The 26887-nt window shown below is 34.5% G+C and overlaps 2 protein-coding genes across 2 annotated transcripts; both read left to right on the forward strand.

The window, feature by feature from the left end:
* Nucleotides 1-1244: 1244 nt before the first annotated feature.
* LOC311593338 (olfactory receptor 4K3-like) lies at nt 1245-2183 on the forward strand (the record flags this gene model as incomplete). The annotated part of the gene is made up of 1 exon (XM_084774543.1): nt 1245-2183. One exon carries the CDS (start codon nt 1245-1247, stop codon nt 2181-2183), a length of 939 nt encoding a protein of 312 aa, XP_084630669.1.
* A 13830-nt stretch (nt 2184-16013) lies between these two features.
* On the forward strand, nt 16014-16993 carry LOC311593339 (olfactory receptor 4K3-like; the record flags this gene model as incomplete). The annotated part of the gene is made up of 1 exon (XM_084774544.1): nt 16014-16993. The coding sequence occupies exon 1, from the start codon at nt 16055-16057 to the stop codon at nt 16991-16993; it is 939 nt and encodes a 312-aa protein (XP_084630670.1). The 5' UTR covers nt 16014-16054.
* Nucleotides 16994-26887: the final 9894 nt, after the last annotated feature.

Genomic DNA, 26887 nt, shown 5'->3' on the forward strand with positions numbered 1-26887 from the left:
AGATGATCAGTAGAGAAGTGACATAATGTGAACATATACTTATGATACTTTGATCATAAATGTTAAATATATATAAAGTAAAATGCTTCAAAGTCTAAGGATTTTCAAAATGTTATTGTTGCGCGATACATAAATTGTTGGTGCAGCTTAAGATCAATCTTTTCTAGTGCTCCAAATTCTTCTAAGATTGAACTAACTACAACTTTTAGGGCTCAGGTTTGGATATGTGTTGCCTTGATTTTAATGGTAAATCCACTCATACAGTTATACATAACAGATATTTTGTTAATTAGTTTCATTGAATAAATAAAATCTATGATACATTTATTAAGAAATAACTTTGAACCTAGTTCAATGTTTCAGTCTGGTAGCTGTTTATATCTTATATTGCATTCTGTTTTCTTCCCCACTGAGATTTTCTCAACATGTACATTAGAGATTTAAGCTAAAAAAATTAACTTATTTATGTCATAGACTGTGGGGAGCCATGCAAAATTCTGCCATGTCAGAAAAATCCTGTGCTTAGACGGCATGCTGTGACCTTCGAGTTGCTTACCTTTGCCTCACGAGGTCTTGTGTTCTAGGCTATCCTTGGACTGTTTACCTTTGAAAGAAGTAGGGAAGTCCCGACTTGAAACCACTCAGAGGATCAAGGAAGTTCTTACAGGGAACTACTCAGAGAAATACGAAGTTCTTATAGGGAGTTAACCAGAGACCTAGGAAGTTCTACAGGGAGCGAGTCAGGCTATTGTATTCTTGTCTAGGAGCTAGGGTGAGTGGGATTAGAATAGATCCTATTGACCTTGCTCTCTATGTATTCTTACTAGTTGACATTAAAGTGAGTCTTGATCAGAAATTTCTAGACTCGACTCGTTATTTCTTTGTACCCTACTTTCAATTCCCACTCCCTCTTTCAGGTGAACCCTGATTTGATTTGTCTTGCGAGCTGGGGCACATCAATAGATATTATTTTACTAATGTTCAACGAAATCATTATGTGTGGTTCCAAAGCTAGTATCATTCTGTCTTACCATGTGTATGCCATTCACACATGATGCTTCTTGGGGAGTTGCTCTTGATTCATCAGCCTTCACCTCTTGCAGCAATGCTACTCATATTTGGCTGAGATTTCTCTTAACATTCATGCATTTCTTTTCAGGCAAGTTTCTATGTGATTGTCTAATTCTACAAAGGACATAATCTTTCTTTCTTTGCAGGTTACTTCTGAGGACATACAGAGTAAAATGGAAGGAAGCAATCAGTCTATGGTGTCGGAATTTATACTCTGGGGACTTACCAACTCAAAAAATATTCAGATCTTACTCTTTGTGATATTTTCAATCCTTTATCTGTTCATCGTGTCTGGAAATATTGTCATCCTGATCTTAATAACCACTGACCCACGTCTCCATTATCCCATGTACTTTTTGTTGGCCAACCTGTCCTTTGTTGATATGTGGCTTTCCTCAAATACTACTCCTAAGATGATCACAGACTTTCTCAGGGAAAACAAGACCATTTCTTTTGCAGGCTGCATGTCTCAGGTCTTTCTTTCTCATTGTATTGCTGGAGGAGAGATGGTGTTGTTGGTGGTAATGGCTTATGATCGGTACGTGGCCATCTGTAAGCCACTCCACTACTTTACCATCATGAACCTGAAAAGATGCACTGGGTTGGTGTTGATTTCTTGGACCACTGGCTTTATACATGGTATAAGTTACCTGGCAGTGATTGTGCAGCTGCCGTTTTGTGGTCCTAAAGAAATAGACAGTTTCTTTTGTGACATGCCACTGGTAATCAAGCTAGCCTGCATGGATTACCACGATTTAAATACTTTAATGAATGCTGAATGTGGAGTTGTTGCTGTAACTTGCTTTATGCTGCTGCTCATATCATACACATATATCCTTATCACTGTACGTCAGAGCTCCAAAACTGGTGCATCTAAGGCCCTGTCCACCTGCTCTGCCCACATCACAGTGGTGATGGTCTTCTTTTTGCCCTGCATCTTCATCTATGTGTGGCCCCTCAGTATCACATGGTTGGATAAATTTCTTGCTGTGTTTTACTCTGTTTTTACACCTCTCCTAAATCCAGCTATTTATACACTGAGAAATAAAGAGATGAAAAATGCTATGAAAAGGTTCATAAGGAAATGTCTGGTTCCCAAAGGAAATATATAATATCTAGAAATGTGTACTAATTTCTTCACATAATGAGAATGACTGTATTAAAAAGATATAAAACCAGCAAATATTGTGTCTTTAAAAATGCACCAACCTGACAATAGAGATATAATTTAATATTTTAAAGAGAATATGACATTTGCTGTTTTTAGAACACTGTGAATACTTTACCTAAAAATCTAAATTTGAATTATCTTTCTACACAGGTACACCGTCATCTATTCTTTTGTATTTTATTAAAATTTTACTTAACATTTTTGACCAAACTCATATTTTAACTTTATGAATAACACATTAGTAAATTTTACCTGAGTATAATTCTGTACACAACCATATATGTCCCAAATTGTTTATTTCCTTTGCCTAATGGCCAACATCATCAATATTTCATCATAGCAATCTCTCAAATTACTAATAAAGTAGGCAGAAAAAATTAATAAATATTAACAAGGTGGTAAACTTTACAAGTAACAGCAGTGAACTTTACTTTGTGGTTTTTAATAATAAGATTAATAAAGTATAATAATAAAATATATGAATAAAGATTAATTCAATTTCAAAGTTATCTCAATCTAGTCTTAAAACTTGTACTTTAAATTTTTTATTTTTTATTTTTATAATTAAGAATATTTCACGGAATATAAATATATCAAAACTCTGTTATGTTCTTCATCTTAAATATACATATTATTAGTTGGATAATTATAATTCAATAAAGATAAATTTGAGTAGAAAGAAATGAAAATTTGAATTAACCAAAAAAAGAAGTCTAACATTTATGATTAGAAATAAATATGATTGAAGAAGATAGATTAGTAAAATAAGCAATGAATACTTGGAGTTCTTAGAGAGAGAAAAAATTTCTCTCTCAATCTCTCTGTCTCTCTGTCTCTTCCTCTCTTTCTCTCTCCCCCCCCTCTCTCTCCCTCTCTCTCTCTGTCTCTCTCCCTCTCTCTCTCTCTCTGTCTCTGTCTCTCTCTCCCTCCTCCCTCACTCTGTGTGTGTGTGTGTGTGTGTAGTTTTATTTTTGAAGAACTGTCTCAGTTATTAATGGCATTTGTAGAGATTGCCAATAACTCACTTATCAAGTATGTTGGGGTATCCAGGGAAGAACTGATATAGTTGATGCTTTGAGCTAATGAGTTCCAGGCATATATAGAGCCAGAATTTCACTTTTGCTGTTTTAATAGCTCCAAATGAATGAAGATCTTGCACTATAATTTATTTTCACTCAAAAATCTGCTGACATAAATGCTACTTTAATGTAAGACAAACTTCATTGCATCATCAAGGCTAGCATTTGAAAAACTAGACTATTATTGGCATTTAACAACATCTACATATAAAATGAAGACTACAGTTATGAAGCTAAAAGTTTTATATTTTCAGTGTTTGATTCCATTGAGAATTCCTCCATGGAAGAAAACTGTTAGACCAATCCATCTTAATGATTATTTCATTTCTGTAAAATCTTGCTTCTCCAATTCCTTTCTTTCTCTCCCTCTTCTCCTCCTTGTCTTTACCTTATTTCCTCATTGTCTTTGTCATTAATCTGTTGGTATCTGTGGATATTTACATTTGTTGTACTCAAATACTTGCTTGTTACTCAAGCAAGTTGGCTGCCTCAAAAATGTTAATTTAAATTGGCTTGCTTAAATAAAGACCATGAAAATGATCAAAATTGCACTGGTTGATAACTTTTCAGTCTTTCAGCCTGTTCAATTTTTCTTTTACAACTGCTTTGTTATTCCTTGAGTTTGATTAATATTCTAGACTCTTTGTCTCCTTAACTATCCATGCTCCAATTTTATATTATTGAATCTATCTAGAATTATTATATATTTATACTTTGTGTATATTTCCTGTAGAATTCCATTAGATATAGAATATGGATTAATTGAGCTCATTAATACTTACTTTATACTTTATTTTTACATGAATTATGCATGATCTCTGTGTTTAAGTCGTGTGATTATTTATCTCTTGTAAATTTTATTGAAAAATTCTTACCTAAAAATTTTGGCTTCTATTGTTTATCTTATATATATCAATTGTTTTTCTAATTTAATGATTAGAAACTTGAGTTATGAACCTAAATTTTCCTAAAATATTTAATCCTGGACTATGTAATTACACTTCCTCAAAATAAAAATATAAAAAAATACATACTTGATTGTCTTCCTTTTTAATAATCATATTACATAATATTTTGATTTTGTTATATTTATTGTTACATTTGTTGCAAAGACACAAGACGTTCCAGAATATTTAATAAACTCACTAGTTTAATCCAAAGAAGTTAAATGGCCTATTCAAAATTTTAACACTCATTTTGTGCATATATTTATGTCTAATGATTTAACTTATTATAATCACTATTACTCATTGAACCTCCTATTGTTTATTTCTTTTTCTTATTTAAAAGGAAAAGCCTTACTCTATTATTATTGTTATTATTACTATTATTATTATAATTATCATTACTTTTATTGTTATTATTATTTAAAACCATGTTTTCATTCTGCTGCTGAGATCAGTATACTTAGAATCTGGGAGAGGTCTGTAACTTTGTTTAAACCACATATTAAAAATTTAGTTTTTGCAAAAGCATCTTATAGGGTAACACACTACTCCTCCCTTTATTCAAAATAGATTAGTTTTTACATACAATACATCCTGGTTACAGTTTACCCTCTCTTTACACCTCCCAAGTACCTCCACCTCTTCTCCTATCTGGATTCTCTCCCTTTCTGTCTCTCTTTAATAATGACCAGGTTTTTAACAACAAAACATAACAAAATTCAATATAGTAAGTTAAAACAAAATCCATTACATTAAATTAGACACAGAAAACCAGCAGAAGGAAAAGAGTTCTAAGAGAAGGCACTAAAATCAGAGATTCTCCCATTCACACACTCAGGAGTCTCCCAAAATTAGTAAGCTGAGGGCTATTTCACACACACACACACACACACACACACACACACACACACACACACACACACATGCACGCACACACACACACACTTTAGTAGCATGGAAAGTACTTCATATACCAAAGAAATGAGATATGGGTGAATGTTCCACGTAAACACCAAGTTAATCTGTTCATGTTCAATGAGTTATGTGAGCATTGTTTTCAGCAATGGGGCTTTACAGTCCATTTGCAGAGAACAACCTTTTTTCTTGGCAATGATCTGGGTTGTTTGGAAATTTCCATAAGACCCTGTTAGCCACCAATTCCACTGACGGGAACTCAGAGAGGGAACTTCATTTGGTGACAAGAAATGACCTGTTGGGACTCTCTCTCTCTCTCTCTCTCTCTCTCTCTCTCTCTCTCTCTCTCTCTCTCTCCCTCTCCCTCTCTCTCTCTCTCTCTCTTTCTCTCTCTCTCTCTCATATACACACATTATTAGGAGACATAAGTGCCTAAGTGTCCCTCAGTAGAAGAATAGATAAAGAAACTGTGGTACATTTACACTATGGAATACTACTCAGCTATTAAAAACAAGGAATTCCCAAAATTTGTGGATGAATGGATTGAACTACAAATTATCATAATGAGTGAGTTCACCTAGATGCAAAAAGAGTCAAATGGCATATACTCACTTATATCGAGATACTAGCCCAAGGGGCATGTCCCATGAAAGTCTTCACTTACCAGAAAAGTGAGTCAGAGGGGAGGATATCCTATTTGGACTTTAGGTGAGAGAAGCATGGGAGAATGGGAAAATAGAAGGATACAGAGGATCCTAGAAACCTACAAGAAAAACAGTATGACGCGCGGATCTGAGTTCAGGGGTCCTGGTCAAACTATGGCACCAGCCAAGGACAATATAGGCAGTAAACTTCAAACCCCTACCCAGATCTAGCCAATGGTCAGAACATTCTCCACAGTAGAGTGGAGAGTGGGATATGACCTTCTCACATACTCTGGTGCCTCACCTTTGATCATGTCCCCTGGAGGGGGAGACCTGGTGGCACTCAGAGGAAGGACAGCAGGTTACCAAGAAGAGACTTGATACCCTATGAGCATATACAGGGGGAAGAAGTCCCCCTCAGTCACAGACATAGGAGAGAGGAGTAGGGGGAAAGTGGGAGAGAGGGATGAATGAGAGGACAGAAGGGAGGGGATAACAATTGAGATGTACTATGAATAAATTAATAAAATATTTAAAAAATAAAAATAAATTGCATCAATGGTAAAAAAAAGAATTCTTTTATATACTTTAGGAAATAACCATTGTGCTAGGATTCCACCCATCAAATGTCCCTGAATTCTAGCTATTTCTACCTACATTTTTTTCTTGAACATCACCACCCTTCCCTTTCCCAATCTGATCCTCTTGTTTTTTAATCTCCTCCAACACCCCAAGTCTTCCTTAAAATCTATAATATGCTCCCCTACCAGAGAAATCCATGTGTCCCTGATGGCCCGTTCCTCTATACCTGACCTCTCTGGCACTACAGAGGGTAGCTTGGTTCTCCTTTATTTAATGGCTAACATGCACACACAAGTACATACCATATTTATCTTTCTAGGTCTGGTTTGCCTCATTTTGATGATATTTTTTTCTTGTTTCATTCATTTGTGAACATTTTCATGATACTATTTTTTCAGACAACTAAGTATTACTTCATTGTGCAAGTGTACCATGTTTTAAAAATTCATTCTTCTGTTGAGGAACAGCTAGATTGTTTCCAGTTTTTGGTTATTACGAATACAGTATCATGGTTGAGCAAGTGTCCTTGTGGTAGAAAGAACTGCCCTTTGGGTATATGCCTAAGAGTGCTACAGATGGATCTTGAGATAGATAGATTCTCAGTTTTCTGAAGAACTGTCATAATGATTTCTATAGTGGCTGTAAAAGTTTCTACTCCCACCACCAATGGAGAAGTATTCCCCTTATTTGACATCTCCACTAGCAAAAGCTGGTTCTTACATTATTAATTTTTGCCATTCTGACATGTGTAAGATGGAATCTCAAAGTAGTTTTGATTTTCAAATCCCTGATGGTTAAGGATGTTGAAAATTTCTTTAAGTGTTTCTTATCCATTTGGATTATCTTATTGAGAGTTCTGTTTAGATCACAATCTCATTTTAAAATTAAATTTTGTTTTTCTATTATCTAGTTTCTTGAAATATATGTAATATTCATCTTTTATAGGATGTAGGGTTGGAGAAAATCTTTTCTAGGCTGGCACTTCGTTCAAATTATGGTGTTGTTTGCCTTACAGCAGCTTTTCAGTTTCATGCAGTCCCATTTATTAACTGTTGATCTTAGTACCTGATCTATATCTGCTCATTTCAGAAAGTTGTCTCATGTGCCTATGTGTTTCAGGTTATTCCTGGCTCTATCTTCTACCAGTCTCAGTACGTCTGGTTTTATATGGAGGTCTTTGATCCAGGTGGGTTAAATTTTTTGCAGGGTGATAAGTATGTATCTATCTGTATTCTTCTATGGTTTTTTACAGTTTGATTCTCACCATTTGTTGAAGGAGCTGTTTGTTATCCAGTGTATATTTCTTGCTTCTTTATGAAACTCAGGTACCCATACATGTGTAGGTTTTCAGTTCTATTCCATTGATTAATATTTCTGTTTTTAATTCTAATTCATGCTTTTTTTTCTATTGCTATTGCTTTGTAGTATAAATTAAAACTGGGAATGTTGAGATCCCAGCAGCTCATTTACTGTTCAGTATTGTTTTAGTGATTTTTATGGCTTTTGTGTGTGTTTCTTCTGCAAGTAAAGATACTTTGATTCTTCCTTCCCAAACTGTATCCCTTTGATCTCTTCCAGTTATTTCATTGCTCTAAGACATGGAGTACTATATTGAGTAGTTATGGAAGGAGTGAACAACATTGTTTTGCTCATGATTTTAGTGCACTTACTTGGAGTTTCTCTCGATTTAAGATGATGTTGGTTATGGGATTGCTATAAACTGCTTTTATTATATTTAGGTATATCACTCATATCCATAATCTCTCCTGGTCTCTTATTATGAAGTTGTGTTGGACTTTGCCAAAGGGCATTTATAAGGCCTTTCTCTAATGATATTATTTTGCTTTCTTTTCTTTCAGTGGGTCATATCTACTGATTTCCATATATTGAAGAATCTTTGAATTTCTGGGATGGCACCTATGGGATAATTTTGGATGATTTCTATGATGTGTTCTTGGATTCAGTTTACATGTTTTCTATTGAGAAGCAAACTATAAGACCATCTCATTATATTCATAACACTTATTTGACAATATCCAACACTCTTTCATGATAAAAGTAACTAGCTCATCAGGGTACTTTTAAATTATACTATACAAATTCATTTATTTTAAGTATTTATTTGTATGAAACCATTTAGTTATACTGATAAAGAACAAAAAAAATCTAGCTCCATGAGAATAATATCTCCATGAAAAAAAAATCACCATGAGAAATATTCCAAAGATTTTGATGGCTCAAAAGTTCTCTTTTTCAGGAAAACAAAATCTACCATAGTAGATAGTCATATGTTGAGGTTTGTGGCTTATTATGGATCACATCTTCAGAATTTTGCCTCTAAGAGTAGAATGACAAAATGGAATCTCAACCAGGCTTTTAAAAAATTATATAATCTTCTCAAAGTTCATTTAGGACTCTTAATAAGACTCATGAAATATTAGTTGAAAATAGTCATTCTATTAGTAATTTTTCTTTAACTGATTGAGTTTCCTTGTACCTTACACACTGCTTATTATTACAACAATAGTAAAGGGCCAACAATGATGAAATACAAATTTCTTTATCACATTGACTTAAAATTCAATCATTAAACTATGCTTTTCATACACATGATTCAACTTAATTTATAAAGTAGATAACATCTGTCATTTTTGTACTCATTGAGATGCAAATCAAGGTTAAAGCAAAGGTATGCTGCTTGATCCTGAAGATGCTAAGAATTATCCATTGCCTTCATTTTGTTTTGGTTTAAAATTATATTTTATTGGAAAAGTGAAAATATTAGTTTAAAATGTACATTTAAGAAAAAAATGACACCTAGTATTCAAGACACAAAATACATTATTTGCAAATCATTGCTTCTGAATTGGCATAACACAATCAACTGTTCTCAGAATTTCCGTAGTTGTAACAAGATAATTTGCAACCTGTGTGTGAAATTTCCCAATCTAAGTTTCCCTGGTATATTATAAAATGGATAGAGACAAGAAAATGCTAGGTTTGAGGAAAAGAAGAATGGCATAAGACCACTAAGTAGAGAGGGAGGAATCTGTTAACTCAGAAAAATTATGTGTAGGAGCCAATAATTATTGCTACTAGAACACTCATAACAAGGTTATCAATTTTACCATTACTTAGGTTAACTCTTTAAAGCATTTAAGGTAACCCTACAGGATTTTCTGTCGGCTTTCCTGAAGTAAGTAGGGCAACTGAATCTTGCAGAGTGAATTTCTACTAGCCGAAGCATTTATCAATAGAATGCTGCCCTGTAGTTTCTTTCACTGACATGGATTTTGTCATTTCACTTACCCTTTTAAAAACTAGGACAGACAGCGGTAAATGTAAGAGATAGAACAGTGCAGTATCCTTGTTATACAGACTTTCAAAACATTAAAATGTCCACTATAATGGCTTTAATATAAATTGTTCTTTTTGGAAAATGTACTCATAAACCCCTGCAGAATCAAGAAACAGATTGAATAAGGTTGTTTGGGAAGACTGTCCTTTATAGCATCACAGGTTTTGACTTGGCCATTGAAAGAAATATGGATCATGGGATAATTTTACCATCGTAGTCAGTCTTAGTGTGATTTCAAAAACAAACAAACAAAAAAAAAAACCCTCAAACCAAAAAAATCCCAAACCAACAACACAAAACAAAATAAACCCATAAGATTAAATAAACAAAATAATTATGAAAAATGAAAATCTAGGCAGATTAACTAGGCAGTAATGATTTTATAAAGAGGGAAAGAACGGTTTAAGATGATTATGACTAAAAACTCCTTGATTAATATTAAAAAGTCTCATTACTAATCAGTTTATTTTATTTTGCCGCTTTAATTACCACGAGGAAAATAAATGAGCTGCAGTAAATCATTCATATTTCTAAATTCTGCCTGAGAAACACGTGTGAGATGTGTCTCCAGTTGTGCTTATTGACCACCATGCCTTCCTTGCTTCCTCTGAAGGACTCACGCGTTTTTTCCTTCCCAAGCACTGCAGCTGGAGGGCTGGCGCATAAATAAACTTTTCAGATCTTAGCGGTACAGCTTTAAAGAACACGTCTCCTGAAATACTTTAAGTTGTGCATGCCTCTTTCTATAAATCATCAGCCCTTTTGAGGGAACTACCAGGCAACAAGGCTACGTATATAAAAGTTATGTGCACAGAAGAGGGATGCACACAGGTATTACATGATTCAAGGTACTACAGTCTTGTCTAAAATGACACTACGCACTATCATTGAAAAACAGGCTAGAAAGAACATATGTATTTTTATTAGTGTTGATTTTCCTACTTATCTACCTTAAAGTACATGTAAAAATATTTTTCTTCAATTTCCATAATTGTTGATTTACAGAAATGCATACTTTATCCTTTGGATTCACATGGTTCCCATAAAAATATGTGAATAGTCAACGTTGTCTCATGTGGATAAAGATGTTGATAAGTGTGCATTACACACATGTATGTATGTTTGTACAAGCAAAATAACACAATAACTTGTGAAGTAACTGTTCATAACTATAATCAAGGTTTGTTGACTGGAAAAACATATGTATTTTGTGACCAGGAGAATATATTGCACTTCCAGCTCAGGTAAAATAAATTAAAAGTTATTCAGTTTAGTTTTCTAAAAAAAAAAAAAAAAAAAAAAAAAAAAAAAAAAGACCATACAAGAAATATTTGTATTCCATGAAATCAATAGTTGTGGCATCCATTTCATAACTATCAACATTACATAGTTATGGAGTAGTACCCTGAGCTTCATCAGTCATGTGACCGACATTTAACACAGATTTGCCACGCATCCAGAAATTATTTTCACAGCATAGGATTTGTTCTGGTCACATCTCACATTTTACACCTCATAGTCTCATCCACTGGAATTATACACACAAGGAAGAGAACAGTTAGTAGCAAGTCTCTCCTTAGTCCTCATCAGTGGGCTGAATAATTTTGAAAAGTTCTTTAACATTCTTAGGGCTGGAATGAGTAACAGGCAGTTCATCTTTTCCTGTTTGCACAAATTGTAATGCTTAGTATCACTCTTAACAGGGAAATCCCACAGAGATGTCCGAGGCAATTATTTCTACAGTTCTCACTTTGTTCAGAACACAGAACATGTGAATTTCACCCATGGGACAATTTCAGGAAGTGAATATAGGTCTGGAGAAGGGGAAGACTGTCTCTATACTACATGACTTTCTTCATAAGCGGACATCAAATGGGAGGAAAATCTGATCCTCCCAAATTGTGAGTTCGGTAAGTCATCTTATTTCTCTGTATTTTTTGTAAGGTAATTCTTAAAATAACTGGTTATCTCTTATATTCAGTACCCACTATGTGTGGAGTTGAGATTTGGTTCTTTATCTTGTAAATTTTATATATCAATTAATGCTTTCTCATCACCTCTCCTGCGTGGGCTCATGTATGCATCAGAAGATCATTATTTTTTATCTGATAACCGATAAAAGTTAACATTTCCCAAATAGTCCCTACCACTTAACTGGATAACATACATTTAAAATCAAAGAGTGGGTAGTAGATAAATTTCAGCATAAAAGTCACGGTAAAATGAAGCAAATTTAGCAAGAATTGTAGAAATCAGATTAAAAAAAAAAACCAAACCTCTGGCATTTATTATCTGCTAGGAAAAGAAGAATTAATCTCTCCCCAATGCCCAATTGTCAGTCCTGAAAGCGAATGCAACAACAAAAATGGATTTAACTGATTGTATTTATTTGAATTTCTACATACATACAGCACACACACATATATATCTATCAGTAAGCATCAAGGAAAAACAGGCTAGCCATTTGGGAAGTAGCATGTCAAGAGTATGGGGCAGGAGGGAGCAGTTTGAGGAGGGAAAATAAAGGGGTAGGAAAAAAGAAATTCTACTCCCATTAAAAACCTATTTAAGGAGTGAAATACATGTACACCTAACACACCAAAACACAACACAAAACAACAATTAATATGCCAACAAACCAAGCTATTAAAAGCTACTCTCGTGTACCACTATTTGGTCACCAGTATCTATCATATGGGATCTGTTAAGTTGAGTAATTCTAATTACATCTATAAATGTGTACAGAGTACAAATACTGACACTGTTACAAATTTTAGTACTTTCAATAGAAGGGCAATACAGAATAAAACATCGAAAAATAGAAGAAAATATATAGTTTACTTTTAGACTACTAAAATGATTACCCAGTTTGTATCTGTTCACTTATTTTTTATATTTATTATGTGTAAGCCAACATTAGATAATTTAGAAAAATTGCTACTAAGTTAGATGTAAGAATTACAGAGATTCTCTAATAGATTATTGTTTTTCATTAGATCTTTTAAAATATTGATATCTCATGGCAAGAGAAGATAAAGATGAGTGATTGCTATGTTTCTGAAAACAATTTGCATGTTTAATGTATATGTTAAGTATTTATATATTTAATAATTGCCAAATTGGTATATGCCAACTTAAGAAAAGTGTGGGTAACAAGTACTTTAAAGAAAGTTTTTTTAAAAAGTCTAAAGGTTTTTTGCTTGTGTGTAAATATCTATACGGATGTATGTGTATATTTAAATTATGTATGTACAAGTAAATAATATGTTCAAGTATAAATACCTATGTGCTAATGTATGTACACACATACACAGATGTATGTGTATATATACATACACAAAATGTTCAGATGAACATCAAAATTATTGTTTATGAACAATATTGTTTCATGATACACTAAGAAATATGATTAAAGGAAACAACTTATGTATCATTGTACTTTGGATATTAGAAAGGCTTAATGATTCCTGTGGGTATATTTTACTCTATATTTTCATGACATTAAATTGAGTGTGTGATATTTTTAAGCTTTTGTAATATCTGGCATATCTTTACTAGCTTATTCATCATTATGTGAAAACCAAATATTATGAGTGACATCATTAAAATAGGTCTGATAATGCATAGTCAGGACAATGTATCAGAAAACAGGTTTAAGATTTTTGTAGTCACAGAAGTTTGATAACAATAGTGTCCTACATCTATAATACTAGAGGAGACAATTTAAAAGATATTATTTGGCTTGCTTCCACTTTGCAGCAGAGGTTCCAAGTGATAGTCGGATGCAGCTCTGTAAATGAATGCTCTTCTTAAGTAATTATTTTCATTAATGGCACAGTTATACCATGATTACAGAATTGACCTGAACAAAACCAGGACCAATAGATATGGTTCAGTGGAGAGAGAAAGTTCAGCAGTCCTCAACGAAGAATCACAGCTGACTAAGGAGTATTGAGAGTTGGAGAAGTAAACTTACCATGAAAAGAGCCCAATTCCAAATGGCAAAGCCTGAGAGCATACCTACAAGAAACATCATACAGACTGAGGAATTATACACAGGAATGTGTATATATACATATATTTATATATATGTATAAATAAGTTTTGTATGTAACATATAGTACATATTCATCTATGTATATATGTATGCATGTACATTTGTATGTAAAAACAAACATATATATGGAAGCCATGAATGTGCAAGTAAACAAGGTAGAGTATTTGGAAGAAACGGGAAAGAAGGAAGGAAAAATAAATAAAGTAAATAAATAATAAAAATAAATAATAAATTATATAATAAACTAAAAAATAAATAAAAATAAAAGAAATAATTTTTTTAAATCCCCAAAAGTTCAGGTTGATCTAAACCTTCTGAAATATGGAACAACAATCCAAGGGAGATGAACTCTTTGCTATATAACCAGTGTATTTTCTTCAGATATTTGATATTCTCCATGAGGCATGCACATTCACTTATCTCCAGGATGCCTCTCTAGCAGATGGATATGTTACCTGATGTCTTCATAATGTTCTTCTCATGTCTTTCATCCCTACTCCAACTTTATGAGTCCTCAGAAAATAGGAATGTAAAATAATTCTGATGATGACATCAGGAATGTAATTGTTTACCTGCTTTAGGATGAAAGAAAATAATAGCCGTAAGTATAAAAGCACCAGGAGAGTTACTGAAGGGAGAAGAAAGTGGGCAATGGCTATCCACCATCTGGCTTGAGTGCTTGCTGGGCATTATATCTGCATAAATGTCCTGTATGTGCTTTGAGGTCTATAATTGCTGCTCACTGACAGCATTACTTCAAACTCATTCAAGGCTGACAGACAAGGGATAGTTACACTTACCTATTTGTGTAATTTATTCTGTTCTTTACAATAACATAGATGATTAGTAGACAAGTGAGATAAGAAAATATGCTGATGAGAGATGGTATGTTATTCATATAAAAACAATAATATTTCAAAATCTAAGGGCTCTCAAAATTACTTTATCCAATTTAATATCAATATTTTCTAATACTAAAATTGAAATAAGTGTGACTTTTAGAGCTCAGGTCGGAGTATGGTTTGCCTTTTCCTTTGGTCAATCTATTCCTTCAGGTATTTGCAATAGCACTTGCTATTAAGTTTAGTTGAATAAAATATTTGATAATGTACATTTACCAATGAATAAGTCTCAGTCTGGTTTGTGCATTTGAGTTTGGTATCTTTGTGTAACTTATATGACACCCTTTATTCTTCTACACTGAAGTTTCCCCATCATCTACTTTATAACTGTAAGCTAAATTTTAATTTACTGATGTTACTCATTTTTAGATTTTTACATTACTGCTTTTCTTTCCTCTAAGAGAAATTTCCTGATAGAACAGCTGTATATCAGTCACACCTAATGCTTCTTTTCTTTGGGAGCTGCTCTTGTCTCATTAACTTTCGCTTTGTTGTAAATATTGTTTTTGTTTCCTCAGAATAGTGGATGAGATGAGAGCTGTTCCCAAGCTTTCTAGCTCTTTCTGAACTTCCACTGGCTGGTACAACTCAGTGGTTCTGACTTAAACTCCTCTGCAAGCTTCCTGATTCCAACTGGTTTCTTATGGCTTCTCACGGAGTTGCTCTACCTGGCCTCACAACAATTCTGGCAACGTATTTTAATCTTCTGGCTCCTTATTCTTTGGTTCACTTTGTCTTCACCTGTGTCTATCTTGCTCTCTATGTAACCTGTTTCTGTAAAACTGTTTCATTAAGAAATCTTAGATAAAAATCTTCTCTCTCACTGCAGGGCTCTTATGTAGCCTCTTCCCTTTCCTGTTCTTGTGAGAGTTGAGTGTATCTTATCTGTGACTCATTCTGTCAAATTTTCTCTGATTCATCACTTTGTCTACTCCTCAATTAGATGTCACCTTCAAACATGGCTTCTTCCTTCTATAATCTAACTTTACCTTAATTGTTAGGGATTAATGGTCTATATTAAGAGTGTATCTGTGTCCCAGTCAGATCATACTATAATCCAGAGCATGAGTGCATTCCAGCCAGAACACATACATCTAGAAGGACTTTGGATGTTACCCCTTGACAGAGCAGCCATGTTATTAGATTAAAATGACTCTATTCTTTGGGCAGCAACATTACTCATATTTGGTTTAGATTTGTATTTAATTTATTCATTTTATTCAGGTAAGTTTCTATGTGATTGTTAAATTCTACAAAGTAACTAGTCTCTTCCATGTGACTGGTTGATAATCTTTCTTTGCAGGTTGTTTCTGAGGACATACTGAAAAATGGATGGAGGCAATCAGTCTGTGGTGTCAGAATTTATACTCTGGGGACTTGCCAACTCAAAGAATATTCAGGTCTTACTCTTTGTGACATTTTCAATGCTTTATCTTTTCATTGTTTCTGGAAATATTGTCATCCTGGTTTTAATTACCACTGACCCTCATCTCCATTCTCCCATGTACTTCTTGTTGGCCAACCTGTCCTTTGTTGATATGTGGCTTTCCTCAAACACTACTCCTAAGATGATCACAGACTTTCTCAGGGAAAACAAGACCATTTCCTTTGCAGGCTGCATGTCTCAGGTCTTTTTTTCCCATTGCATTGCTGCAGGAGAGATGGTGTTGTTGGTGGTAATGGCTTATGATCGCTACGTGGCCATCTGCAAACCACTCCACTACTTTACCATCATGAACCTGAAAAGATGCACTGGGTTGGTGTTGACTTCCTGGACAATTGGCTTTATACATGGTATAAGTTATATAGCAGTGATTGTGCAGCTGCCGTTTTGTGGTCCCAAAGAAATAGACAGTTTCTTCTGTGACATGCCACTGGTAATCAAGCTAGCTTGCATGGATTCACATGATTTAAATACACTGATGAATGCTGACTGTGGGGTTGTGGCTGTAACCTGCTTTATTCTGTTGCTTATTTCTTACACATACATCCTTGTCACTGTTCGCCAGAGCTCTGGAGCTGGTGCATCTAAGGCCCTGTCCACATGCACTGCCCACATCACAGTGGTTATGATATTTTTTGTGCCCTGCATCTTCATTTATGTGTGGCCTCTCAATATCACCTGGTTGGACAAATTTTTTGCTATATTTTACTCTGTTTTTACACCTCTCTTAAATCCAGCCATTTATACCTTGAGAAATAAAGAGATGAGAAATGCTATGAAAAGGTTCTTAAACAAATTTTTGGGTCCTAAAGTAAATTATTAATATCCAGAAACATGAACTCAATAATTTAAAACAGAGATTGACTTATTAAATAGATTTCAAAATTGGGAAATATAGTCCGTATTTAAATTTTTACCAATTTTCTAATACTGAAACAATAAAATGTTTAAAAGAATATGACATTTATTGATCTACAAGCAAATCATTGTGAACTTTTCTCTTAAAGTCTAAATATGAATTATTTCCATAGATATAATTAAAGAAAGTCATTAAATTCTTTGTTTTTAAATAAAGTTTAACTTATCATTTATTGACCAAGCTCATGTTTTTATCTTTGTAAATAAAATCTTAAAAAAATTTACCTGAATATTATTCTGTACATCACTGCCTGCCCCAAATCATTCACTTCTTTTGCTAAATGCCTAATATCATCAATTTTGCCTAATCAAAGCTATCTCCCAAAACACTAATGTAGTGGACAGGAAAAGCTTTTTAAAATGAAACAAAGTGATAAACTTCACAAGGAATAGCAATGAACTTTTCTTTGGGTTTTTTTTAATCAAATGAAGTATCATATAAAACATTTGAATAAAGATTAATTACATTTGAAAATTATTTCAATCTAGTACTAAAATTTATCCTTCAAATTATTATGTAATATTGTATAATATCCTGTAATTTAAAGTCTATTAGGATTCTATTCATAAATAGACTAATTATTTAAAACATTGTACTTAAATTGGTGGTTTATACACATAAAACATTTAACAAGCATATATGTAAGTACACATATATGCTTGTTCTGCATGACTACAGACATAAGTAAAATAAAACAGAATGTGGAGAAATTTTAATGCAGTTGCATGGCTGTTCTGCCAAGGAATCACAACTAACGACGGTCTAGGTTTGTGTGATCCACATGGAATGCAGACATGCTACACATTTTAAATTCCTCTGGCTGGAATACAGGCACACACCTTTAATCTGGCTGGCTGCAATAAACCCTTAGTACACACCTTTAATCCCAAACAATGACTTCCAATTGAGGGGCAGACAAAGTGTCAAATTAGAGAAAGATTTGACATAATGAGTCAGAGATAAGATGTGCCCAAGGAAAACAGACATGAAGGAGAGCACAGTGCAGGGAGAGAGAATGTGGAGTTAGTTGGGTTTGGTGCAGTTCAGTTGAGTACAGTGGAATTCAGTTGAGTTCATATAGTTTGTTCAGTTTGTGCAGTCAATGCAGTTCAATTTGTGAAGCTCAGAGGCAGTTTTTCCAAGCAGAATAAGTTAGTCAGAACCTGAGAGAAGCTGCGTTGAATCAGTCAGCTTGAAGAGCAGTTGAGCCAGAACAGCTAAGTTGAACCAGCGAACCAGAATTCAGAGAGGGCTGGGGACAGGGAGAGAGAGAGAGAGAGAGAGAGAGAGAGAGAGAGAGAGAGAGAGAGAGAGAGAGAGAGAGAGAGAGAGAGAGAGAGAGAGAGAGAGAGGGGGCTTTATTAGCAGTAAGTCTTGGAGGCTAAAAGTATTCTAAGGCTAGGTTAGCAATGGAGGTTAGAAGATGAAGCCTTCAAGGTCCAGGCTTGCAGTAGATTGGATTGTATGGAGGCTAGAAGCTTCCAAATTTAGGACAAGGGATAATTAGAACAGAAATAGAAATGCTCTGGGATCACACCAAGCTGTGGATTCCAACAGCTTAGGTATTTTCTCTCTTATTTCATATTTTCATCTCAGAAAATAAAAACAACATTTACGGGCAGACTGTTACCTTTTCCATTGTTGCCTACCATAGCTGTGTGGAAAGACCCCGTTGATGAATAAGCACCATATTTTGGTTTCAAAACACAGAAAATCAATCTTAAATTGGCTGGGGAAGTTCCTCCTATTCAATAGCATTCATGGTGCTAAAAATTGCTCAGGGTATTTGGAAAGAAAAGAGTTCAGTGTTCTGAGCCAGCTCCAGACCCCACGTAAGAAAATACAAACTTACCTGGCGAGGTTTGTTCAGTAGTGAGATAATGTCAGTAGTATGAAGGTGAGAACTGTATTCTGGATGTCTTTCACAAAGGAGAGAATTTATGCCTGATGCTGTGACCAAAGTCCATAGCCATAGGTGCAATCTAAGATTTCAGATCTTACACTAAGTGTTTTGTTTGTTTGTTTCGTTTTAATTAATTTGGACTTTTTTTTTGTACCGGAGGAAAAATAAGGATTTAATATCACTTTTCTCTACGTAGGCATCCCGTTTTCCATACTATAATTGTTGATTATTTGTCTTTTGTAAAAAGTATTTCGTATACTCTTGACTTAATTGTCATCTTGGATGTTTACTGCTGAGTAATCTCAATACTTCTAAACTCTTTTTGGCCTGTTCAAATCATCTGTTCGGGTTCAAATTCCTTTCCAAGCTGACTAATTCATTCTGACTACTCTCAACTTTTGACTGAACTGTTCTGGTGGGCCTCACACTAATTTTGGCAGTTTGTTCTAATCTTCTGGCTCCCCATTTTATGGCCTCAACTGCCTCTACAGACCTGCACTGAACTGCATGAATTCCCAAAGGAAGTCAACCCCACTGCATTGTACTCACTGCAGTGACTCTCGACTGGCTGACCAAATGATCTTTCTCGCTGTGCTCCTCTTAAACAGCTTCCCTTTCCCGTGCAGTTCTCATGAGATTTGGGCACACCCTATCCTGTTATGTCTTTCTGTTAATTCATCACTCTGTCTGTGCCTCAATTAGATATCATTGTTTGGGATTAAAGGTATGTGCTAAAGAGATGTCTGTATTCCAGCCTGAGGGGTTAAAGGTGTGGGATCACACAGACCTAGAGGTTCTTTGGATATGATCAGAGCAGCCATGTTGCTCGCTTAAAATTCCTCCACAGTCTTTTCTCACTGAACAATCTTGTCATGTTTATTGAAAATCAGGTAAGTATAATTCTGTGTAGTTAATTAAAATCTATTTTATTTTATTCACTTACATCTTGACAGACAATCATTGATGTTTTGATTATTCTGGCTCTGAGGTATAACTTCAGCTCGTATCTAGTAATCCAATGAGCATTTTTCTTTTCCCCAAGAATAATTTGACTATCTTTTGCTTGTTTCTTGTTAGGGACCATTGCTTAGTGATTCATGATTTCTTGGTGTGTCTTTATTTCTTTTTCTTTTTCTTTTGGTTTTGTTAAGTTAAGTTGTTGGCAAGATTTTTTTTTAATGAATTTTTAGACCATTAGGCTAAAGTTCCAAGAGAATGGGCTGTAGTTTTAGTGAGATTTCTGGGTCAAAGTGAATAGAAAAATAGGAGAGTAGGATTGTGTCCAGTCTGGTATTATGTACTCATGGCTTGACTGGAATGTCCTGGTACAGTGTGTGTTAGGCAGTGGTAGAACAATGACCTTTACTAAAATCAACACGAGTCAGGCAATCCAGAGAGAGTATCTTGACTGAAGTCTGCAGAACTGCAATAGCATATCGCTTACCATACCTTGCCATGAGACCTGGGGACTGGCAGAATTTGTTTATTTTGTTTTATTGTTTTTAGTGGTGTATGTATGTATGTATGTATGTATGTATGTATGTATGTATGTATGTATGAAATCTTTTTACAGCCTGATTCCAGTCCCCACCCTCCTCTCCACCCAGGCTCACCCTCTTACTCCCTTCCCACATTCCTCCATCCCCTTTTTCTCAGGGAAAGGGAGGTCCCCAAGGGTTATCAACCTACCCTGGCACCACAAGCCATGGCAGAACTAAGCACATCCTTTCCCTCTGGGGGCTGACAAGGCAGCCCATCTGGCAGAAGGAATCCAGTGATGGGCAACAGAGTCAGAGGTAGCCTCTGCTTTCATAGGATATCCGGATGTTGACAACACTGCACATCTGCTATATGTGCATACGGGGTCTAGGTCCGTCCATTCGTGCTCTTTCATTGGTGATTCAGGCTTTCTGAAGCCCCCATGGGCCATGTTAGTTGACTTAGTAGGTCTTCCTGGACTAGCTTTTGTAGACCAGGCTGGCCTCGAACTCACAGTGATCTGGGATTAAAGGCATACGCCACCTTCTTGTGGTGTCCTTGACCCCTTTGGCTCCCTCTATCCCTCTGTCCACTCTTCCACAGAAGTCCCTGAGCTAGGCGTATCTGTTTAACTGTGGTTCTCTGCATCTGTTTCCATCTGCTGCTAGATAAAGCCTCACAGAAGACACTTATCTAAGTCCCTTTCAGGATACCACATTTTCAAGATATTTAAACAATATTGTACATTTCAAAATTTCTTACACAGGAGTGGGTTCTGAGGTCTTTTTCTTGCTTACATATACAAAACGACTGGTCACTTTACCAAGAAGCACTTACAGAAATGCTCAGCGTCCTTAGCCATCAAGAAAATGCAATTCAAAATAACTCTGAGATTTCATCTTACACCTATTAGGATGGCTAAGATAAAAATCTAAGTGACAGCACATGTTTGCTAGGATGTGAAGAAGGGGGAACACTCTTCCATTGCTGATGGGAGTACAAATGTGTACAACCACTTTAGAAATCAATCTGGAGCTTTCTCAGAAAGTTATGAATATTCCTACCTCAAGACTCAGCCAAACCAGTCCTGGGCATACACCCAAAAGAGTCTCCATCTGAAAGAGTCTCCATCCTGCTCCAATTTTATGTTCCTGAAACTACCTAGTATTTTTGCACATTTCTCTTTTGTGAATATTTCCTGTAGGATGCCATTTAAGACAGAATCTTTATTGATGATGCTGACTGATACTTACTTTACATTTTATTCTTTCTGTATGATATGAACCATGAATTCTATGTTCAAGATATCTGGTTATTTATCTCTTATGAATGTTGTTGTCAAGTTCTTGCCTAGTAATTTTTAGCTTATAATTGTTTACCTTATATACATTAATAGATTTGCTAATTTCATGATTACAAATTTGAATTATGAACTTTAATTTTCCTAAAATACTTACTCCTGAACTGTGTAGTGACATCATCTCAAACTGAAAATATCAGCAACTACATACTTGATTCTGTCTTCCTTTTTAATAATCACATTACATAAATTTTGGTTTTGTTACATTTATTGCAAAGACCCAGGTAGATTCAGAAGATTTAATAAGCTTAAGAGTTTCATCAAAAGAAAGCAAAATGTCATTTTTAAATTTAATAATCATTTGTGGAACATTTATGTGTTAATGCTTCAAATTATTATACTCTTCATTGCCTCACTGATCTTCCTATTGCTTGTTACTGACAGATTATTCTAGTTTTCTGTGTTATTTTAGTTTATAATAGAAATTTATTGAGTTCCTTTAATTGTTATATAAAAAATTGTTTAGATCTGTGCACAGTGGTACATGCTTGTAGTTAGCACTTGGCAGGGTAAACTAGGTATCTTTTCATGAATTTGTAGGCAGTATGGGCTATGTGATGAGTTCCAGGCCATTATTGATAACACGATATAATACTCTGTCTCAAAAAGTTAAAATAAAGAAGTTCCAGAATAATCTGCATGTTTCTCTGCAGTCCTAGAATCAAGTATTTACCTAAAAATTCCAGATTTATTTGAATTAGTAACAAGTAATGCATTAAATATTATTTTCTTTAATTTGCATTCAGTTCATTTTCTCAGAGGTAAAAGTTGAGAATGACTTGTATTTTATTAAAATAAAAAATTAGTTTATACTCATATTTATAATTGAAATTAAAGAAAAGACTATTTAGGGCTGAATATTTTTACTATTGGTATTATTGATCATTTGTTTTTTAAAAATAAGTGATTTTTTTAAAAGCAAAACTAATATTACATCAAGTTATAGACAGCTGAACTTTGCATATATTTTCTGTTTAGTTAATCATTTTATTTCATTTATATTTAATTACTTAAATAAAATATCATTAAACATATATTTTTTCTTAAGCTCGATCTTTTATAGACTGCAGAATGCTTGGATTTTAATTTTAAAGATAATTCTTTGAAAATTTCATGCAATAATTATACATGTCTCTTTCCCCCTGCCCTTCCCCTGATCCACTCTCTTTTTCCAATCTACCCAAGAAATTTTAAGGTTTTTGTTTTTATGTTTCTATTTTAAATTATATACACTTGTATCTGATTATGTAATATTCAGTGCTCATGTGTGCCTGTGCCCACAGGGGCTGGAGTTGCCTGCCATGAACCGCCTGTCATAGTTCTGCTTAAGTGAACCCAGATTTTCTGAAAAATTAAAAAGCATTCTTTTTAAAATTTTATTAATTTATTCATATTACATCTCAATTGCTATTCCATTTCTTGTATCCTCCCATGCCTCCCTCCCTCCCATTTCCCCTTACTCCCCTTCCCTATGACTGTGACTAAGAGTGACTTCCTCCCCCTGTATATGCTCATAGGGTATCAAGTCTCTTCTTGGTAACCTGCTATCCTTCCTCTGAGTGCCACCAGGCCTCCCCATCCAGGGGACATGGTAAAATATAAGGCACCAGAGTTCATGTGAAAGTCATACCCCACTCTCCACTCAACTGTGGAGAAAGTCCTGTCCATTGGCTAGATTTGGGTAAGGGTTTGAAGTTTATTGCACATATTGTCCTTGGCTGGTGCCATAGTTTGAGCAGGACCCCCTGAGCCATCTCTGGACTATATGGATCTTCTTTTTCCATAGATTTAATTCAGAAGTGGTGTGTGTGTGTGTGTGTGTGTGTGTGTGTGTGTGTGTGTGTGTGTGTGTGTGTGTACCTGTGTGCGTGCTTGGCACAAAAACTGATATATGTGAAACTATGTATGTGTGCACATGTTTGTGGAGATCATAGGACACCTCTGGATATATTCATCTTTGTTTTTAAAACAGTGTCTCTTACTCTCTGTTAGCTAAGCTATCTGACTGAGCTCAGAGCTGAGATTAGAAGCATATATCATTAAGTTCAGTCTTTTCACATGGCTTATACACGAGCTGGATTCAGGTTTTTTTTTTTTTTTGATTGGAAAGCATCTCCTTAATGTTAATTATTTTATTTTTAATTATGTAAAGCATTTTTGAATCTCAAATAAAAAACTATAAAATAAGATACATTTAGTAATCTCTAGCTTACATTCTTACTTATTCTTGCTGAAGAAAAAATTTCATCATTTAAAATGCTTTGTTAAGTATTTATAAAGTTACATATGTATGTAACACATATATCTCTGTTTTAACATAAAATGAGCATTCTCTGCAGACCCTTTGACCATTAACATCACTTAATCTATGGCTTGTAGATTTCTTGTAATAATTGGAAGATGACTTATTTTGTAGTTATTTATTACTCCATGTATTTAATTTAAGCAAGGAATGTTATGATCTTCTTTTCAGCATTATTGTTATTTACTAGTTTATCACTTGATATGATAGTTCAATGTTTTCAGTCTCATGGCTGATACTTCTGCACTTTTGATAAGATAGATCTTGGATTCTAGTCAGATTTCTATATTAAAGATTAGTTAGATGTTCTTTTTCTGCCATTGCCATGAACTGGTGCCATTTTGGCTATCACTAACAATATATTTGGAAATTTTTTCTATAGCTTCATCCTTAGGTTATATTATTAAACATTGAAATCATGTATTTTACAGGCTGGCTATCATATTGAAGATTACTATTAGCATGCCTACATTTTAGCATGAAACAATAGCAATTTTCTTGTAAATGTTTTTCATCTCACATATAAACTATAAGATTATATATTTTAGGCTGTTTCCATTTTCTGGCTATTATGAATAAGGCTGCTATGAACATGGTTGAGCAAATGCTCTTGTTATGTGCAGGAGTATCTTCTGGGTATGTTCCAAGGAGTGGAATAGCTGGGTCTTGAGGAAGCCCTATTCCCAGTTTTCTGAGAAAGCACCAGACACATTTCCAAGGTGGCTGTACTAGTTTGCATTCCTACCAGCAATGAAGGAGTGTTCCTCTCTCTCCACACCCTCGCCAGCATGTGGTGTCACTTGAGTTTTTGATCTTAGCCATTCTGATGGGTGTAAGATGGAATCTCAGAGTTGTTTTGATTTGCATTTCCCTGATGACTAAGGAGGTTGAACATTTCTCTAAGTGTTTCTCAACCATTCAATATTCCTCTGTTGAGAATTCTCTGTTTAGTTCTGAGCCCCATTTCTCAATTGGGTTATTTGGTTTTGTGGTGTTTAATTTCTTGAGTTCTTTATATATTTTGGAAATTAGACCTTTGTCAGATGTAGGGTTGGTGAAGATCTTTTCCCAGTCTGTAGGCTGTTGCTTTGTTCTGTTGACAGTGTCTCTTGCCTTACAGAAGCCTCTCAGCCTCATGAGGTCCCATTTATTAATTGTTGACCTTAAGACTAGGACAATCTCCACAATTGAGAGGAGAGTGAGGTCTGACTTTCACATGAACTCTGGTGTCCCATATTTGACCACATTCCCTGGATGGGAAGGCCTGGTGGCACTCAGAGGAAGGATAACAGGCTATCTAGAAGAGACTTGATACCCTATGAGCATATACAGGGGGAGGAGGTCCCACTCAGTCACAGTCATAGGGGAGGGGAGAAGGGGAAAATGGGAGGGAGGGAGGAGTGGGAGGATACAAAGGATGGGATAACAATTGAGTTGTAATATGAATAAATTAATAAAATATATTTTAAAAGATTATATATTTTGCCCATTTTCTATTAGAATATTGAGTTTATGAATGTTACTTATATCTAATAATGGCTGTTCTTTATATATTAAAATAATTACTCTGGTTAATTCTCTCATTTATCTTTTATAGGTACACAAATATACACACAAAAATAAACATACTTGGCTATAATGCACACATTTACATTATAACTACAATGCCCGAAATTACTATCTACTAAGACTAGACTATGAAATGTCCCTGAAGTAAGTTGTTAAATACTAAAGTTTTAAAACTCTTGACAAAGCTAACAAAGATGATTAGTATGGATATTGTAATACTACCTAATATTCACTGTCTGATGAACATATCTCAGGTTTATATCATATATCTGTACTATTTCATTATTTCTCATAATTACCATATGTAATGCATATCATGATCTTCTTTTTAGGAATGTTGGAACCAATCCTTGCAAATGATAAATACTCATAATTGTGTTTAATAATTAAAGGGAATTGAACTATCATCTTTTAACTTTAAAATTCTGATAATGGAAAATGATAGATGTCCACATGGTAAGAGGTTGGAACAGTCTTAATTCTTTTCACTATTTTACAACCAATTGATGTACCACAGGTTTTCACATGACACGAAGATATATAAAATTAGAAAGCTCAGTCTTGCTATCATGCCCAATAATGCACTAATAGACTTTGTTTGTTATAGTAGTAGGAGATAAATAGTAGATAGTTAGTGTCAGTGGCAGATCAATAGAAGGAGCAAAACAGCTCTATCACTCATGGAATGCAGCCCACTGATTAGCACAACCACAATACCTGTGACTGGGAGAGGCAGAGTGTTGAGGCCTTAACATGGAAATGACTGATTGTTTTTACATAAATGTTTACGTTTGTGATTCTTTTAAGATTTTTATAAGATTACTTTTTAAAGATAATGGATTCTTCCCTTTTAACTACAAATTGTAGCCTGCTGGTAAAGAAAAGCTGACTGAGAAATGACCTTGTTTGCCCACCTTTTTAATATATAACAAACTGTTTAGTTGCAAAAGCATATGGGTACTTGGGAATAATTTGTTTTTCATGTGTGTTTTTTATCCCACAATATGGAAAACATTTGTTATTATGAGGGTATTGAGAAACATGTTTTTCTTACATATACTCCTTGTACTCATTGAATTAAAGAAAATAAAATGTAACCACATTGTGATTTTTTTTTTTTTACTGTTTGAAAGATTTTGCTGGGATATATAGGCTGTGGGGGAAATAATAAATGTTGGAATTTGC

This window comes from Acomys minous (assembly GCF_964271855.1).
Source record: "Acomys minous genome assembly, chromosome: 3".
NCBI classification, from domain to species: Eukaryota; Metazoa; Chordata; class Mammalia; order Rodentia; family Muridae; genus Acomys; species Acomys minous.